This window comes from Melanerpes formicivorus, unplaced genomic scaffold (assembly GCF_026170545.1).
Source record: "Melanerpes formicivorus ecotype bairdi unplaced genomic scaffold, bMelFor1.0.p_v2 SCAF_67, whole genome shotgun sequence".
Classification (NCBI taxonomy): Eukaryota; Metazoa; Chordata; class Aves; order Piciformes; family Picidae; genus Melanerpes; species Melanerpes formicivorus.
The window spans coordinates 266,145-285,355 of NW_027142419.1; the positions used below are offsets into that span (position 1 = coordinate 266,145).

At 53.2% G+C, this 19,211-nt stretch overlaps 1 protein-coding gene across 1 annotated transcript in view; it reads left to right on the forward strand.

Annotated features, from left to right (window-relative positions):
* The first annotated feature begins 4,898 nt into the window (after window positions 1–4,898).
* CAPZB (capping actin protein of muscle Z-line subunit beta) overlaps window positions 4,899–19,211 on the forward strand; it is a 74,856-nt gene continuing 60,543 nt past the window's right edge. Inside the window, exon 1 of the mRNA XM_068162710.1 lies at window positions 4,899–5,024. Coding sequence (XP_068018811.1) covers window positions 5,022–5,024 — 3 coding nt within the window. The 5' untranslated portion in view covers window positions 4,899–5,021. The remainder of the gene's footprint in view (window positions 5,025–19,211) is intronic.

Below are 19,211 nucleotides of genomic sequence, written 5' to 3' on the forward strand. Positions count from 1 at the left end.
AGAGAGATCAGCAGCATCCTAGGACATGCAGCTAAGTGGAGCATGCTGGAAAAGCAGTGAACCTAATAGCCCTGCAGTCTGAGAGTTACAAAACTGCCTCCTAGTCCTGTCCTGAACAAGCATTGCTGGGGGTTTTTTGAGGTAGGATTTCAGATGTCTTGGTTCCATCTTGCCTTACACAGTTTGTGGGGTACAACTGGATTGAAAGGTGGGAGATGTGAGCACAGTGTGGCTGCAAACAACTTCAGGCACTGGTCTCAAAATGTGGGCACTTCTGGGCCTGAAATAAAGCAATTGGTGTTAGTGGAGGAGGATGTTATCACATACATGCTCAGAATAAAATATGATTCTTTGATGTCCAGGATCTGGACCCAGATTGCAGAAATTTTTAAGGGGAATCTGCTAAATCCCCTCTCTGTGTTGGCCTCAGACGAGGGGCTGAGTCTGCTTTCAGTCTGTGCTAGGAGACATGACTTGGTCTCCCTCTACTCTGCCCTAGTCAGGTCACATCTGGAGGACTGTGTCCAGTTCTGGATCCCCATTTCAACAGTCAGGAAACTACTGGAGAGAGTCCAGCAGGGGCCACAAGGCTGCTGAGGGGCCTGGAGCAGCTCCGTGAGGAGGAAAAGCTGAGAGCCCTGGGGCTGTTGAGCCTGGAGAAGAGCAGCCCCAGAGGGGATCTGCTCAGATCTCAGCAAGAGCTAAAGGGTAGAGAGTGAGAGGCTGGGGCCAGACTCTTGTCACTGGTGCCCAGCAACAGGACAAAGGGCGAAGGGCACAAACTGGAGCCTAGGAGGTTCCATCTGAACAGGAGGAGAAACTTTAGTGTGAGGGTGCTGGAGGCCTGGAAGCAGGCTGCCCAGAGAGGCTGTGGAGTCTCCTCTGGAGAGATTCCAAACCTACCTGGCCACTGTGATCCTGGGCAAGCTGCTGTGGGTGCCCCTGCTTCAGGACTTCTCAAGAGGTCCTTTCTAACCCCACTGTGCTGGGATTCTGGGGTTCTGCCTTACCAATTTAGGCAAAGCAAGTGTGAGGAAATGGTCCAAGCCAGAAAAGCCTCTTGCCTCTAGTGATATATGTGCTTGGGTGCTGTGTGACCTTGCATTTCTCTGCCTTTACTATGACAGTGCTGCACTGGTGACAGAATGTCTTATTTTTGGGCCAGTTTATGGACACTTGAGGCTGCTGGGTTTATTGTCTTTTATGTTAATCACATGAGCAGACCTGCTTGGGTCCTGATGAAGTGGAAAGAAAGCCTGGGCTTAGCATTCTTAGGAGGGAGAGGAATGCCTCAAACCTCACACCAAATGGGCAACATGTTGGTTTCCACTGAACACAGTATTCTGATTTACTCATCAGCTCCTGCAGGGCATGAGGAAACTCTTACAACCTTTATATTCCAAGAGCACCTTCAAAACTGCTTCAGCCTCAGAATGGGAGGGAGGCTTTTTTACTGTTTCTGTGCTATTTTGACATTGTGTACCCAGATCTCCATAGTGAGGGTTATCTGTGGCTTGAATTCCAGGGCACTGGCTAGTGCTGTAAGGTACCTTTTTCCTCCAGCAGCTTCCAAGAAATGCTTGGGCTTTCAGCCTCGAGTGATGCTGCTGGTTTACTGACTCTGACTAATAAAACCCAGCAAGCTGAACTTTACCATTGCTGGGAGACTCTTGCAGCAGTAAATTCCATTTATGAGAAGCCCTAATAAAAGTTTACATATCTTTCAAGGGCTACAAGCTGGACATGAAAGAAAAATGAGCAATCTGAGCTAAAAGGAAGCTCAAGATGCCTTTTTCTGTAGTAGAGAATGAATTACTCAGTGAAGCATGAAGGCTTTCTGTAGGGCCTTCTTTCTGCTAGGCATGCTCTCACTTCTAGGACCTTCTTCTGAGTCACCCTTGCTCCTGGCCAAACACTGGAATACACCAAATAAATAGGCCTTCACCAGGAGGGGAAAATAAAAACCACAGTGTGGGGGCCCACAAGTGCTTTATGAAGTCCTGCTTAAACGTGAGAAGTGCTTTGTAATGCTAATAAGAGTTTCTCCTTTTGCTTCCTTGCCTGTAATCAGATGTCCAGGCAGAGCACATGCCTTCTACAGCTGCTGACTGCAAGATCAAAAGCCTTCTTATTAATTGCACATGAATCTGATGTTGCAGGGCCCTTAAACCCCCAGCTGACATCATTGTTTGCTTCCTTTGTTTACAGACCCTCGATTTTAAGATGCTAAATGCTTAACACCAAGCCTTTGGAGCACGTTCATTTCTCTTGAGCTGGTTGATTCCATGCCAGGAGGTGTGGGAAGTGGCTGTGGCACACAGGTAATGCCTTCCCCCCTCCCCCCAGCACTCAGCTTTATTTAATGCCCATGAATTAGCTGAATTTGCTGGCAGACCCTCCATGAAGCACAGCAAAAGGCAGCGTGGCTACAACTGTAGTTCCAGACAGAGAGCTTCCTCCCTGCTGCAAGCTGCAGCCTGCCTGGGAGAGCCTGCTCCTATATCTCAATAAACAAACCCACCCAAATTCCCTTCAGCATGGCCTGCTATAAACAAGCAAATCAAGCAGCTGCTCCTCATTTGAGATGTTCCATCAACTGCAGGAGGAATCCACAGCTTGTCTTAATGCAAAGATGTTTGGGAAAACGGAGAGCAGCTGTTTATGTTTCTTTATACCTATTAGCAGGGACTCCAAATGCAGGATGCTGGTATTTCTTGAGCTAAGAAAAACATCCTCTTGGCCTCAGCTTTCAGTTGGATCTCAAACCCTTTAAAATGCTCATTCTGCTGGCCCTGCTGCCTCAGCCAGCAGCGAGAAACCAGTTTCTTGTCTTCACTGCAACAGCAGAGTAGCCATGGAATACTTTGCAGGGGGGGTGTGACAGAAATTGATGAAGTTTAAGAATGGGGGTTTACAGATGTAGCCATTCTGGCCTCCCAGACTCTCTCCCAAGGAAAACTTTGTGTGCTGCAGGTACGTGGCCCTGCAAGATGAGTGAATAATTTACCCAGGGTTGTGAACAACCTTGCTTTTCTTCATTGCTGCTGGAGGGACCCAAGGACTGAAGGATCTGGGGACTACAGAACAGAAGCTGTGTCTTACAAACTCTGGGTGTAAAGAGTTTGGGCTGAGTTATGTTGGGAAAGAGTTGAACTTGGAGTCTCTAGAGCAGGAAAAGCCTTCTAAGGCTGTGTGCTTGCTCTACTAGAGACACCAAGCTTATTTCCTACATTAGGGTTCATTTGGGAGTGGGTTGCTGAGGGAGTTTTGGTCTTCTGTGAAGTGATGCTGCTCCTGTTTCTCTTGAGATTGTTCTGCTGCTTTTTATCCTTTGCTTTCTGTGGTCATTTTGCTCCTGTACTGAAAACACCAAAGGATTAAAAGCAGCAACAGAAGACTGGGAAAACAAGGGAGTGAAGGTGAACTTAGCAGAATGAGTGACAGCAGATGGTCAGGAGTCATCCACACACAGGAGAGCTTCCATCTTCTATTCAGTGACTGCTGTGACATCTGCATGTGGTGGCTTGTCATGCAAATTCAGGTTTACCAGTTGTCCCTCGATGTAGGGACGCACCTCTGAGCAGTTTGCTTCCCAGGACATCCAGCCTGTTCTTTTCCAACTGGAAGCTGTGGTTGGTTCATGCCATCAAGTTAAATGAGCAGTTGGGGTTGTTATCTCTTGTAAGGTCCTGTCTGATAACCAGGAGAGCCACAACCACCTGTAACAATGCCTGAGGGAGAAGTCAGGGCATGGCCTTGGTTGTGTCCTGCAGGAAGGACATAGGACAAGGCCACATCCAAGGGGGACCAACATGGTGTGTGGCTCCCCTGGTTGGTGTTCCAGTTCTACAGCAAACTGAGGAGTCAGTGGAACAGCAGAAGGCCCTGACAAGGGCCAAGTCTGCAGCACAGGAACTGGAAAGCACCAGTGGAGGATCCTTGGGGTCTTGGCACCCAAACTCTGGTGTAATAGGAGACAAATAATTGTTCCAAAAGTGCAGTGAAAGTGTTGCCACATCATGACTCTCTCCTTGGGACCTTTGGGTACCTCTTCAGGTCCATAGAGAGAAGTCTTCAGTCTGGGATCACGGGATCACAGGATGTTAGGGGTTGGAAGGGCCCTCTGTTTTACCTGAGATCACTGAAAGGGGAATTAGTGCACTACAGGGAAGAACAAAAGTCTGTTTGTGAGGCAGCCTGAGCAGAGATGTTTTGTTTGCTGATTTCTGCCTCACACTTCCAGATCCACACCACAGCTGCCTGAGCCCTCAAGTCATCAAAGCTGTAAGCACCTGCTTAGCTTCCAGCAGGTACCTGCATGCTTTACTCAATCAAAGGCTCAGCTTTTCAACTTAATTACCACATGCCTTCAGCAGCCAGAGGCTGATTATTTTCCCTTGTCGCTCTGGAGCTGCAGTAGGTGCGTTGCAGGCAATGATGCTGTATTAGTTACCCCTTTAAAGTCTTGTTTTCCGCGCTGATGAGGTCACCGAAACGTCACCAGCTCGGGCTGATCCGTGCTGCCTGCAAGCTGCAAGCTTTCTTTTACGGCTAAAGCCATTTAATAGTGTAAAAGGCAATTACAGTAGAGAACGGATGCTCCCCCGAGGAGCCGGGCCCGAGTGCTAGGCGCCGCCACGAGGGCCGAACCACCGCTGCCCCGGCCCCGCCTCTATCCCCGCCCCCAGAGTTCTGATTGGCCAGTAAGTCTACCCCGACGGTGCGATTGGTGGCTGCTTCTCACGAGGTTCCACCCCTAGGCTCGGCCTTGTGCCCCGCCCCCCTGCCCCTCCCCGCCCCGTTCGCGCGCCGCGCTCCATACTTGGCGATGGCCGGCGAGCTGCGCGCTGATTGGCAGAGCCGCGGCGGCGGGGCGGGGCGTGCGGTGCTGACCCGGATGTTCACTCCTAGGCAACGGCGGAAGTGGAAGGGCCGCGGCCTGCCTCGGAGGGAGACCGGACGGGACCGGGAGGCGCCTCCGCCGCCGTTGCTACCGCCCAGCGCAGCCCCGCCGAGCCGCCATGGTAAGGGCGAAGGGGGCGGTCCCTTGCCGCTGCTTGTGCCCCTTTTCCGCGTCCCGCTTCCTCCCGGTGGTGCTGCCCGCTCCCATCCCCCCCGGTGCCGCGCCCCGGCGGCTCCTTCGCCGTCCCCACCCCCGTCTCGGTCTTTTCCCAGGGGGGCGGTGGAGCGGGTGGGCCTCGCACAGCTCCCCGCGGTGGCAGTGAAGGAGAGCCCGAGCCGGTGCTGCCAGGGGAGAGGGAGGGGTGGCCTGGCCTGGCGCTGGGAGCGGCGGCGGGGGGCTCTGTCCGGGGTTCCGCAGGGCCCGGGGGCGGGCAGCGGGGGCGCGGGACGGCCAGGCCCACCCGGCTGCTTCGCTGCCCAGTTACTTCCAGGTTTCTAGGCCTGATAGCCGAGGTGGTGTTTACAGAGGGAATGCTTCCGCTTTGGACGGTGAACGTTGCCGCTTGATGTAGTTCTAAACGGAGCGAGGGACCGAATGCAGCAGCAGCAGCGGCGGTTGAGGCTGATGAGGGGGGGCCCAGTCTGCTGTTGCTGCCGTTCATAAACCCCAAATTATCACCGAGGGCCTGGCATTTCCTCTGGAAGCTGGACTTGCTGCTTAAGGTGTGCTTAGCTCGAATGGAATCTAAAAATAGAGGAAAACCAAGCTCGGGCAGCACAGGCACAGGGACTGCTGCAGCCCTGGGTGCTGCTCTGCTGCACGGATGAGAACTTTCTTCAGCTGGAAACCTCGGCTACCTTCCCTGCACGTAAAATAATCCCCATCTTGCTGGCTGTTTGCTGAATGGATTAAGCCCGGGTCACAAACCCTTTCAATTTCGTTTTGGCACCGTGTGTCCAGGGAGCAGATTTCATCGGCTCTAAACAGATGCAGCAGCAGGAACGGGAACTTGGCCCAGGCCCTGGGCTGCTCCTGGGTGGATGTGGGCTCTTGTGGAGCCTGTGTGAGGCAACCTAGCCCCCGTGGATGTCGTCACTGAGATACTTGATGCTGTTAAGGGATTTATGATTCAGGTTGTTCCACCCTAACCATTGAAGTATGTTCAAATGTCTTCAGATTTAGAGAGCAACCACTGAGTTCCTGGCTGTATAGCAATGTAGAGGCTGCTTAAGCAAGCAAGTGTAATCCTTGAGTGGCTTACCTTCAACCTTAAGGATTTCAGAGGCAATACCTTGGTGGTTTTTCTTCTTCAGAGCTGCAGATGGTGGTGATCCTGCTGGCTGTACTGTGCAGGATAAAGATGGTTTACTTCTGGTGAAGAGTGCTTAAAGATGAAGGCTCTGATCCTCTGTTCTTGCTTGAACAAACAAGCTGCTGTACCTGGCAGAATCCTGAGTGTGAGGGTGACAAGGTGGAGCACCATGGTTCAGTTGTGCAGCTTGTTTTAAGATAGAGTACAGAATTAGCCAGGTTGGAAAAGGCCTCAGAGATCATTGAGTCCAACCTGTCACCCAACACCATCTAATCAACCAAACCATGGCACCAAGCACCCCATCCAGGCTCTTTCTAAACCCTTCCAGGGATGGGGACTCCACCACCTCCCTGGGCAGCACATTCCCATGGCCAATCTCTCTTGCTGGGGAGAACTTCCTAACCTCCAGCCTAAACCTCCCCTGGCACAGCTTGAGACTGTGTCCTCTTGTTCTGGGTGCTGAGGTCTCTGTGTGGGAGGGCTGAATTTGAAAGCAGGATTCCAACAAATTCTCAGAGCTTCTGCTGGGGCAAAAAATCCTCACAGTAAAAGAATTCCAGAAGAGCAAGTAGGCTTCATGTACAATAACAGTAGTGGTACTGGCTTCTTTATGGGGAGCCATGAAAGCATGCTCTAGGCACAATCCAGTTGGGGTTTCCATGTGACTGGATCAGGCTGCTGGAGGAGGCAGAGCACAAATTCTGTAGACATTTCCTCTGAGAGGCTTCTGCTGCCTTCTGATAGTTCCTGGTTGGTCATAGAGACCACTGGGTGTAGGAGAAATGCAATCAAAACTTCCAAGGTTGTGCTAGTCACAGAGTTTCAGCATGGGGAGGGGTGGAAGGGACCTCTGGGGATCATCCAGTGCAACCCTCCTGCTCAAGCAGGGCACCCAGAGCAGCTTGCCCAGGAGCAAAATGGCCAGGGGAGGTTGGAAGCTCTGGAAGGTGTCCAGAGAAGGGCAAGAAAGCTGGGGAGGGGTCTGGGGCACAGCCCTGGGAGGAGAGGCTGAGGGAGCTGGGGTTGCTTAGCCTGGAGAAGAGGAGGCTCAGGGGAGACCTTCTTGCTCTCTCCAACTCCCTGAAGGGAGGTTGGAGCCAGGTGGGGGTTGGTCTCTTCTCCCAGGCAGGCAGCCAGCCCCAGAACAAGAGGCCACAGTCTCAAGCTGTGCCAGGGGAGATTTAGGCTGGATGTTAGGAAGAAGTTCTTCATAGAAGGAGAGATTGGCCATGGGAATGTGCTGCCCAGGGAGGTGGTGGAGTCCCCATCCCTGGAGGTGTTTGAGACTGGCTGAGGCCCTTGGTGCCATGGTTGAGTTGATCAGATGGTGCTGGGTGATAGGTTGGACTTGATGATCTCTGAGGTCTCTTCCAACCTGGTTAATTCTATTCTATTCATAAGCAAATCCTCTTGCTCTCCAGACAAGGAGACTCCACCAAGACAAGGAGACTCCTGGAGCTGGAGCTCCAGGCTTCCAGCACCCTCACAGGGAAGTCTCCGGTGCTGAGTGAACTCCACGGGGTGAGCCTACATCAGCCACTGTGTTATCTGTGGATCTTGGTGGCTGTGTGTGCAGCTGAAGCCTCCCTCAAAGCCCCAGCAGCTTAAGAGTGCTTTATCAACGTTCAGGATGAGTCACTGCCCTTGTTTGCAGAAGGCAAACGACCTGTGGGGGTGCTTTAAAAACTTTACCGGCTCTTCGAATGAACTTAGTGTTATGCAGATGGTGCAGCTGCAGTTTCAGCTTCGGTGCAAGCCCGCTGCTGAGAGCACTCCCAGGCTCCTCCTTTTCACTGGGTAGGAGAACACAGTGCTGAAATGGAGCATTGAGGTGCTGAAATGGCCCTTTCATTGGAGGTGACAGAGAGCTTAACCACAGCTAGAAGCTGGTGTGCCACAGGATATTGAGTCAAACACCACCTCGGTACCATGCAGCTACCCCAATCTATGCAGAGCAGGGAGAGGAGCACCTCTTGTCTCCTCTGCAGCACCTCGAGTCTGACTTGCTCCTGGTGAGCTGAAGTGAGGCTTCAGAAGTGCCTGCATTTCAGTCAGGTGCTTGGTGAAACAGGGCAGGGCAACACATGAAGCTTGAAAACTGCCTGGATGGAGGCTAAAAATAACCTGAAAGCACTGCTCAGGGCAAAGCAGGACTTGGGAGAGTGGATCTGCTGAGGTGCCTGGCATTTTGGGTTAGGAATGGGTGGAATCCAGTTGCTCTTGGGGGACAGAACAACTTCATTTCCTTCCAACTGGGCTGGCCTGGCAAAGTTCCTTCCTTTGGTTCTCACCTCAGCAGGTATTTCTTCCTCAGGAGAAGGGGGGGGCACAATTGCAGTGACATTCTGACTTAAGCCATCACAAACTCAAACTGGGTGGTGTAGCCCTGGCTGCACATCATCCCCTCAGAATGTGTGAGGCAGCTCCAATGCAGCCAGGCACAGCCAGGGGCTGTGATGTATCCCAGTCCACAGCCCCCACATGCTCCTCAGGGTAATGTTTTCAAGGCAGGGGCAGTTTGATTTGCTCAAGTTTGTCTTAGTCAAGCACGTTGCTGCTTGAGGGACAACTTGGTTTGCTGTGTCTGCTCCCAAACCCATATGAAATGATGTGTGGAACAAGGGCAGGTAGTGATGTTGCAGCTGCTTGAACACTGAGCCCATCTCTTACAGCAGTGGTGTCACTTCTGAAGCCCTTCCAGAGCTCAGGGGAGGTTTTCAGTGCCTGCACCTTGTGCCTTCTGAGAAGTAGTGACTTGAGCTCCTTGCTAGAGTCATAGAACCATAGAATGGTTTGGCTTGGAAAGGACCTTAAAGATCACCCAGTTCCAACCCATGGGCAGGGACACCTCCCACTGGAGCAGAGTGCTCAAGGCCTTGCCCCAACCTGGCTTTGGACAATTCCAGGCTTGGAGCCTCCACAGCTTCTCTGGGCAGCCTGTTCCTGTGTCTGAGCCTCCTCATGGGGAAGAATTGCTTCCTAGTGTCTGAGAATCATAGAACCAATAAGGCTGGAAAAGATCTCAGAGATCATCAAGTCCAACCTATTACCTAGCACCTCAGGACTAACTAAACCTTACTCCTTCTTGTCTCATATATAATGCTCTCTGCACAAGAGCTTCTTCCAAGTCTGAAGCCATCACCCCACACCCTTTGTTGAGCCTGTGTTTTATTAGCCAGGGCTATGAGCTCAGCTAAATGTTGTCTTAAAAGGCAGATTCCCCCACTAATGAGGTGAGGGAACACCTTTGGGGTAGGGAATACATGGCACTGATGCTTAATCCTCTGGTTTGTTAATGTTGGGGGGGGAGGGATACCCCAATCCACAAGCTGAAGGTATTCAAAGAGGATTTCCTCATGTGATAATCTGTGTGTTGATATCTTATCTGGAAAGAGTTGACTGCCCTTCCATTTGGGTTTTCTCCCCCATAACTCTTTGGAGTGACTCTTTTCAGCCCTTATTCCTGGAGTGGAGTGGAGGAATTGCTGTCTTTGGGAAGGGGGATGTTGCTGCCCCACTGAATTCCTGCTTCCACACTTGCCAGCTGTGCTTCCAAGCCAGTTGGCTTCCATGGGGAGGTTGTGCATGGCCATGCAGCACTCCCAGAGTGGTAAGGGGTTGGGAGGGACCTCTGGAGATGGTTGAGCCCAAGGCAGGGTCAGCTAGAGGAGGTCACAGAGGAACACAGCCAGGCAGGTTTTGAGTATCTCCAGAGATGGGAGACTCCACCACTTCTCTGGGCAGCCTGCTCCAGTGCTTCACCACCCTTAAAGAAGCTCCTCCTCATGTTTAGATGGGACTTCACCTTATATTTGTGCCCATTAGCCCTTGTCCTGTTGCTGGGCACCACTGAGTAAATCCTGGTCCCATCCTCCTGACACCCACCCTTTGAGTATTGATCAGGATTGATGAGATCCATCCTCAGGCTGCTCTTCTCCAGACTAAAAAGCTCCAATTCTCTCAGTCTTCCCTCACCAGGAAGATGTTCCAGTGCCCTAATCCTCTTTGTGGCCCTTTGCTGTACCCTCTCCAGCAGTTCCCTGTCCTTCATGAGCTGAGGAACCCAGAACTGGCCACAGTGGCCTCACCAGGGTGGAGTAGAAGGGGAGAAGAACGCTGTGTGCTCATCCAGCTGGGCTCTGGGGAGCTGGGTAATTCTGAAGACTAGAATGGGAAGAGCCAGAGAGGTGCTTTGTTGGGCTTATTTTCTCCCTGGAGCTGGTGCATGTTGTAGTAGTGCCATGTCAGGCTGAACTAGGAGTGTGAAAACCTGCAAGGTGCCTGCACAGGCAGCACAAACTGGGTGTGCTGAGCCCTGGTTTGTTACCCCACTTTAACCCCTAATGTTTAAGGCCTTCTGTCAGGCAAAGAGTGTGGTTGAAGGGATAGAAGATGCTCAGAATGCTGTCACTGTGGATTCTGTTTCCCCACTTTCCCACTGGTGTCTGCTGTGAATCTGGAAGAGTTTAAAGCTTTGTCCCTCTCCTTAACCCACAAGGTCCAAGCCTGGTTATATGCTGCAGTTCATACTGGAAATGGCAAAGGATTAGGGAGAAGGGTGACAAAAATCTCACTTAAGCCCCAAGGGCCTTCAAATTGGATGAAACCTGTGTGGTGTGAAGGAGCAGTTCCTGCCTCTGAAGGACCTGAGCATTCCCCAGGCTTCCTGCTCTCTCCAGATGGGCTCCAGCCCAGCCTTTCATTTTCATAGGTTCAAAGAATGGTTTGGATTGGAAGGGACCTTAAAGATCATCCAGTTCCAACCCCCTGCCATGGGCAGGGACACCTCCCACCAGCCCAGCTTGCTCAAGGCCTCATCCAGCCTGGCCTTGAGCACCTCCAGGGAGAGGACATCCACAGCCTCCCTGGGCAGCCTGTGCCAGAGTCTCCCCACCCTCACTGGAAAGAATTTCTTCCTTATCTCCAATCTAAGTCTCCTTCATCAACCTTCAATCCATTGCCCCTTGTCACCACAAACTCTCATCAAAAGTCCCTCCCCAGCTCTCCTGTAGCCCCCTCCAGGTACTAGAAGGCTGTTCTGAGGTCTTCCTGAAGCCTTCTCTTCTCCAGGCTGAGCAGCCCCAAGCATGAGTAGGTTGACTCTCCAGCTGGGCTCCATCCCAGGCTTTGTGTTTGATTAGGTTGTGTTAGTTACAAAACTGCTTGGGCATAGGTGAAGAATTCAGGCCAGGGCAGTGCAGAGGTGGCCACTTTCAGCTGGAGTGTGAACTGGTTTGTTTATTTAAGAGAAGGCATTCTCAAATCTTCACTAGTCCATGAATGAGGTGTTCATGTTGGCATGAGTGGGAGGATGGACCCAAATGCAGGGGCAATCATAGACTCATAGAATTGTCAGGGTTGGAAGGAACCTCAGGGATCAGCCAGCTCCAACCCCCTGCCATGGGCAGGGACACCTCACACCACAGCAGGTTGCTCCCAGCCACATCCAGCCTGGCTGCAAACACCTCCAGGCAGGAGGCTTCCACCACCTCCCTGGGCAACCTGTGCCAGGCTCTCACCACCCTCCTGGGGAACAACTTCTTCCTCACAGCCAATCTGCATCTCCCCATTTCTACTTTTGCTCCATCCCCCCCAGTGCTATCACTCCCTGACACCCTCAAAAGTCCCTCCCCAGCTTTCTTGGAGCCCCCTGCAGATCCTGGAAGGCCACAATGAGGTCTCCTGGGAGCCTTCTCCTCTCCAGCCTGCACAAGCCCAACTCCCTCAGCCTGTGCTCACAGCAGAGCAGCTCCAGCCCTCTGCTCCTCCTCCTGGCCCTTCTCTGGACACCTTCCAGCCCCTCCAGATCCTTCCTGGCACAGAGGCTCCAGACCTGGCCCCAGAGCTGCAGCTGTGGTCTCAGCAGAGTGGAGCAGAGGGGCAGAATCCCCTCCCTGGCCCTGCTGGCCACACTTCTCTTGCTGCAGCCCAGGCTCTGCTTGGCTCTCTGGGCTGCAAGTGCTCACTGCTGTTGAGCTTCTCCCCCAGCTCCTGGGGGGACCCTGTGCAAGGTGACTTGACCCAATGCAGGGAGAATGGACCAAATACTGAGTCAGAGGAAGTTCTTAGCAGGCTAAGAGCTATGAATGGCACTTGCCATGCATTCAGAGAATCTGAAGCTGTTAGGGTTTAATTGAGGTGAGCAACACAGAGTTCCTGTGAGCTGGGCCTGACCAAGTGACCAAAATTCATGTGATCCTGTGTCCTGAAGCAGGATGGGGGAGATGCTTCCCAGGGGATTGTCCTGGGGAATCTGAGCTCTTGCTTGGCTATCTGCTGAGATGTTTGCCTTTGAAACTTCCTCTGTGGGGCAGGAGGGGTGGGTGCTGGTCAACAAAGGCATTTTCCAGTTGGCTGAGCTGAGAGGATTCGTTCTGAGAAGAAAACAGAGCTTGAGGAAGGTGCTTGGCTTGCTTCCTGCTTCAGGTGGGACTTTCCAAAGAGGTGCTGTGTGGTGATGCCCAGGGCAGTGCCAGCCCCATCCTTGGGCTGGGTTTTACTGGCTACAGTGAAGTTTTGAGGGAGGCATTGAAATCAGGAGCTGTTGCTTGTGCCCAGGCTAGGTTTCTGTTCAGAATGACTTCAGCTGCATGAGGTCAGAGCTTGTGCTGGTTTCTTAGAGGGGTGGCCTGAGCCTCAGCATCAGACAAGAAGATGAATGTCTTAGGTTACCTGGGGCTGTTCTTTTTGGCCTTCCCTTCTCCTTCCAGAGCCCAGCAGAGAACTCGCAGCCTGCTTGGAGCTCCTCCTCTTCGTGCTGCCTCTCCCAAGTTGAGCTGAAGAGCTGCAAAGTGTTTTTGCACACACTTGACTTAGCTGGCTGCCCTCCTCCTAAATTACCTCCTGCAGTTCTGCTCTATGCAAATTCAGCCTTGCCAGCTCCTATTTCATCAGCACAGCCTGGGCTGTTTCTCAGCACGGGGTTGGCTTAGGGCCCCTGCCTCTCGGTTGAAACCCTTGGGACCCTGCCTTGGAGCGCTTGCAGCCCTGCTGCAGAGCGTGTCCTCGCCGGTTGCTGTGTCCCTTATGGTATCATAGAATCAGTCAGGGTTGGAAGGGACCACAAGGATCAGCCAGTTCCAACCCCCCTGCCATGGGCAGGGATGGAGAGATGCCCTCCGTGGCTTTTTGTGGAGCAGAAGGTTTGGTTGTGGTGCTTTGGGTTTTGTTTTCCCCTCCCCGCCCGGTGCCTCGACTTGGAATTACAATCACGTCCTTGTTGCAGAGTGGGAGGGTCACCAGCCTGGGTGAAAGCAGAACCCAGGAGCTAACGATTTTAGCAGCATCAGCTGAAACTCAGGCTGGAAACAGCACTTCAGAAAGAGGATATTTTTTTGTTGTGCAGAGGGGGAAAAAGGGGTTGAGGCTGCATGGTGGTTGCCTGAAGCCACCAGTCAAAGCCACAGTAAAGGAAATGCTCTTTCTTCTCTGGGGGGAATTTTGTTTGCATTCCTCCAGGTGATGCTTTCTGTCTTTCCCATTCATTAACCACCCTGCTGGCTTTGGGAGTGCTGTCCCCATCCCCTGCCTCCTCCACTTAGTTTTGCTTTGCTGAATAGCAGGATTTCAAAACTCCCCCTGGCTGCTAGCAGAGGGTGATCAGGCCCTGGCCCAGAGCCTGAGCCTGCAATTTGAGACGGGCTCAAGAAACAAGAGAGGAGGCTTTTGGTGAGTTAATTCAAAGGAGGGGAGAGAGAGAGAGAGAGTGAGAGAGCAGGCCATGAAATGGAGGAATGAGGTAAAATATCACCTGCATTGTGCTGACTGCAGCACTTAGTAGCTGTTTTTATCCACTGAGTCCTGTCACTGTGCAGATTTAGGGGTCAGCAGGGAGAGGTTTGGATGCAGTGCTCAGAACAGGTGTGAGCTTGGCTGGCTGGGGAGGGGATGAGCAACTACAGCTGGGAGGGGGTTGGAGTGAGGTGGGGGTGGGTGTCTCCTCCCTAGACTCAAGTGATAGGACAAGAAGAAAGGGCCTCAAGGTGTGCCAGGAGAGGTTTAGGTTTGGTATTAGGAGCTCTCCGCTGCTAGAGTGGTCAGGCCCTGGCACAGGCTGCCCAGGGAGGTGGTGGAGTCCCCATGCCTGGAGGGGTTCTTGAAACCTGTGGCCGTGGCACTTGGAGCTGTGGTTTGATGGCCATGGTGGCCTTGGTTCAACAGTTGGATTCAGTGAGCTTAGAGAGCTTTTTCCACCCAAACAGTTCTAGGATCAGCACAGGGAGAGCTACTTCAGAGCTTGGTAAGGTGAACACTGTCCAGAGGGAGTAAGGATTAACTTTGTATTAAACTGAAGGAAAACTCTGGAACCTGTCCAGAGAAGGACAACAAAGCTGGGGAGGGGTCTGGAGGCATTTGGAGTTTGGGAAACTTAAGCCAGCCACAGCTTTTGTGACCATGGAACTTCCTCCCAGGCAGCTTCACCAACACTTAAGGACAAACCTCCCCAGCTAGACTTGTAAGCAGCTGCTCCTCTGCACAGTAGTGGCCAGCAGGAGCAGGGAAGTCCTTGTGCCCTGTGCTCAGCACTGCTTAGGCCACACCTGGAGTCCTGTGTCCAGTTCTGGGCTCCTCAGGTTAGGAAAGAGGTTGAGCTGCTGGAAGGTGTCCAGAGAAGGGCAAGAAAGCTGGGGAGGGGTCTGGAGCACAGCCCTGGGAGGAGAGGCTGAGGGAGCTGGGGTTGCTTAGCCTGGAGAAGAGGAGGCTCAGGGGAGACCTTCTTGCTCTCTCCAACTCCCTGAAGGGAGCTTGTAGCCAGGTGGGGGTTGGTCTCTTCTGCCAAGCAGGCAGCCCCAGAACAAGAGGCCACAGTCTCAAGCTGTGCCAGAGGAGGTTCAGGCTGGAGGTTAGGAAGAAGTTCTTCCCAGAGAGAGAGATTGCCCATTGGAATGTGGTGCCCAGGGAGGTGGTGGAGTCACCATCATTGGAGGTGTTTAGGAGGAGACTTGATAGGGTGCTTGGTGCCATGGGTTAGTTGATCAGATGGTGTTGGGGGATAGGTTGGACTTGATGATCTCTGAGGTCTCTTCCAACCTGGTCTGGTCTATTCCATCTGAGGTGGATCAGATCTGGCACCTGTATGTTGGGTGAGGCATGGCCCCTGCAGAAGCTGTCTCTGCTGCTTAGATTTACCCCCAGTTTTGCAGAGTTTACAGATGGATCACAGACACTGCCTGGCTGCAGTTTTGACTTGAGGGTAGGTCAGCTGTGTTCAGAAACAGCACTGGGAAGCATAAACAGACCAAAAGAATAGATGAGCATGGGAAGTGCAGCAAGGGAAGGAGTTCTGGAGCTGTCATAGTCTTATGGCCACAAAGATGATCAGAGGGCTGGAGCACCTCTGCTATGGGGACAGGCTGAACATTGGGGCTGTTCAGCCTGGAGAGGAGAAGGCTCCAGAGAGACCTTAGAGCAGCCTTCCAGTACCTGAAGGGGGCTGCAGGAGGGCTGGGGAGGGACTTTCTGCAGGGGTTTGTAGTAATAGGCTGAGGGCTAATGGTTTGAAACTGGAGTAGGCTGGATTTAGGTTGGACATGAGGAGGAAGCTCTGCACAGTGAGGGTGGTGAGGCAATGGAACAGGCTGCCCAGGGAGGTGGTTGAGGCCCCAGCCCTGGAGACATCCAAGATCAGGCTGCTCAGGGACACATCAAGTCTGATCTTGTTGGAGGTATCACGGTATGACTAGGGTTGGAAGAGACCTCAAGGATCATTGAGTCCAACCTGTCACCACAGACCTGCTGTGGTGTCCCTGCTGGCTGCAGGGGGGTTGGCCAAGATGCCCTTGGAGGCTCCCTTCCAGCCCAGTGCAATCTGTGAACCTGTTCACATAACCCCATCACTTTCTAGTCTCAAACCTCAGATCCTTAGCTCTGGATCCCTTGGCCAAAACTGGACTGTCTGGCAGTCAGCAAGGTGCATCTGGCTAGGCCCAGCAGCAGGCTTCTTAACCTAGTTTGGTGACCTTTTAGGCCATGGGGAGAGCACTGAGGGCTAATTAGATAACCTCTCTGCCTTGCCAGGCATCCAATTACTTGCCAGAGTCCTCTCATGAATTTACAACCCCAGCTCCTAGACTGCAGGCTGCTGGAAAGTGCTGAGCCTGTGCATTTAACCTGGGCAGCTGTGAGTGTGCTGGCAGCTTAGCCAGGGTGACAGGGGCTTACCCAGGGTGACAAGGCCTCTGCAGGCAGCCCAGCAGAAAGTACTGGGGATGCTGAGTGTGTGAGATGTTGAAAGCATAAGGGACAGTGCTTGGTGTCACCTTGGTAATAGGGTACAGATCAGGGAATTGTTTGGGTTGCAAGAGCTCTCTAAGGTCATGCAGTGCAGCCAGCAGCCCAGCCCCACCATGGCCACCAAACCCTGTCCCCAAGTGCCATGGCCACAGGTTTATTGAACCCCTCCAGGGCTGGGGACTCCACCACCTCCCTGGGCAGCCTCTGCCAGGGCCTGACCACTCTTGCAGGAAGGAAATTGTTCCTCATGTCCAACCTGAGCCTCCCCAGGATCAATTTCAGGCTATTTCCTCTCATTCTATCACTTGGTACCAGGGGGAAGAGACCAACCCCCACCTCACTCCAGCCTCCTTTCAGGGAGCTGGAGAGAGCAATGAGGTCTCCCCTCAGCCTCCTTTTCTCCAGGCTCAACACCCCTAGTTTCCACAGCTCTGTTCCCCAGACCTCTCCCCAGCTTGGTTGCTCTTCTCTGGACACACTCCAGCAGCTTCATGGAGCAGCACACAAGGAAATGAATTTCCTGATGCTCAGCCCTTCAGAGTTTATTCCTTCCTCGTAAAACTTGCCTCCTGCTGCTAAAAGAAGTGCATTCTCCCCAGTGCTGGTGATGGAAATGGCTCCTCATGTTAGACACCACCAAGCTGGAGCTGAGGGGACCTCTCAGGCCAGGGCCAAGCTGCCAGACTTCTGTAGGAAGAGGAAGCCTCCATTTCAGCTGAGCAGTTCCTCTCCTGATGCTTTCATCAGCAGGCTGATTGGAACACAGCACAAGGAGCCTGCAGAAGAAAGGATCCCAGAGGGTCAGCAGGACTCTGGGAGAGGACCACAGACAAGATGCTTGTGGGTGCTCAGGATGACCAAGTGCCCTGTGGAATTTATTGATGATCTGGAGGAGGGCATTGAGTCCATCAGCAGTAAATTTGCTGATGACACCAAGCTGGGGGCAGGAGTTGATCTGCTGGGGGGCAGAGAGGCTCTGCAGAGGGACCTGGACAGGCTGGGCAGATGGGCAGAGGCCAAGGGCAGGAGATTGAACACATCCAAGTGCCAGGTTCTGCACATTGGCCACAACAACCCCAGGCAGTGCTACAGGCTGGGGGCAGAGTGGCTGAGAGCAGCCAGGCAGAGAGGGACCTGGGGGTGCTGGTTGATGGTAGGCTGAACATGAGCCAGCAGTGTGCCCAGGCAGCCAAGAGGCCCAAGGGCATCCTGGCCTGCATCAGGAAGAGTGTGGCCAGCAGGAGCAGGGAGGTCATTCTGCCTCTGTACACTGCACTGGTTAGGCCACACCTGGAGTCCTGTGTCCAGCTCTGGGCTCCTCAGGTTAGGAAAGAGGTTGAGCTGCTGGAAGGTGTCCAGAGAAGGGCAAGAAAGCTGGGGAGGGGTCTGGAGCACAGCCCTGGGAGGAGAGGCTGAGGGAGCTGGGGTTGCTTAGCCTGGAGAAGAGGAGGCTCAGGGGAGACCTTCTTGCTCTCTCCAACTCCCTGAAGGGAGGTTGGAGCCAGGTGGGGGTTGGTCTCTTCTCCCAGGCAGTCACCCAGCCCCAGAACAGGAGGACACAGTCTCAGGCTGTGCCAGGGGAGGTTTAGGCTGGATGTTAGGAAGAAGTTCTTCCCAGAGAGAGAGATTGCCCATTGGAAAGGGCTGCCTGGGGAGGTGGTAGAGTCACCATCCCTGGAGGTGTTCAGGAGGAGACTTGATGGGGTGCTTGGTGCCATGGGTTAGCTGTTTAGGTGGTGTTGGATTGGTTGATGGGTTGGACACAATGATCTTGGAGGTCTCTTCCAACCTGGTGTGTTCTGTGTAATTCTATGTAATCTCAAGAGCTGTGGTGTTCCCAGTAATTATGGTTTCAGTTTGACAAGGAAGAGCTAATTGACCCCGTAAAGATGAAGCAGCCCTTCTCCAGGGACTGATGGGGCTTCTCCCTCAGCAATGCTTGAATGGCAGGCAAGAGGCTAATGGGAGTGTGAAAAGCAGGGCAGCAGAGATCTGAACCGACACAGACCTGCTGCACAGCTCCCTCTCAAAGCCTGAGCTAACCCACTTTGCCTGCTAGTAGTAGGTGTGCAGGGAAAGAGTGGAGTGGGAGGATGGGAGCATGTTAATCAGTAGTTTAGGATGCATCTGCAGGGCTGGAGCTGCAGGGGAGGATCTTGCAGAGGTGAGCTGCAGGGGAGTCGTTAGAGAAGGGCTGCCCAGGTCAGGAAGGAGATCCTGTGAGTGATTACCTGTTGCATGGCAACAATCTTCTGTTGGGTGAGAGGCAGCTGACAGGGGAAGAAGGCTGCTTAGGAGGTACCTTCACAGCCTCGAGAAAGCAAGGCTTGCTTGAGTGCACAGCACCTTGGGGGGGGCAAAGTGTTTGTGAAGCTGCAGGAAGTGACTCAAGTCATTGGAGAGGCCTCCAGCACAGCCCTGTGAGGAGAGGCTGAGGGAGCTGGGGTTGCTTAGCCTGCAGAAGAGGAGGCTCAGGGGAGACCTTCTTGCTCTCTCCAACTCCCTGAAGGGAGGTTGGAGCCAGCTGGGGGTTGGTCTCTTGTCCCAGGCAATCAGCACCAGAACAAGAGGACACAGCCTCAAGCTGTGCCAGGGGAGGTTTAGGCTGGAGGTGGGTAGAAAGTTCTTCCCAGAAGGAGAGATTGGCCATTGGGACGTGCTGCCCAGGGAGGTGGTGGAGTCCCCATCCCTGGAGGTGTTTAGGAAGAGCCTGGATGAGGCCCTTAGAACCATGGTTTAGTTGTCAGGAGGTGCTGGGTGATA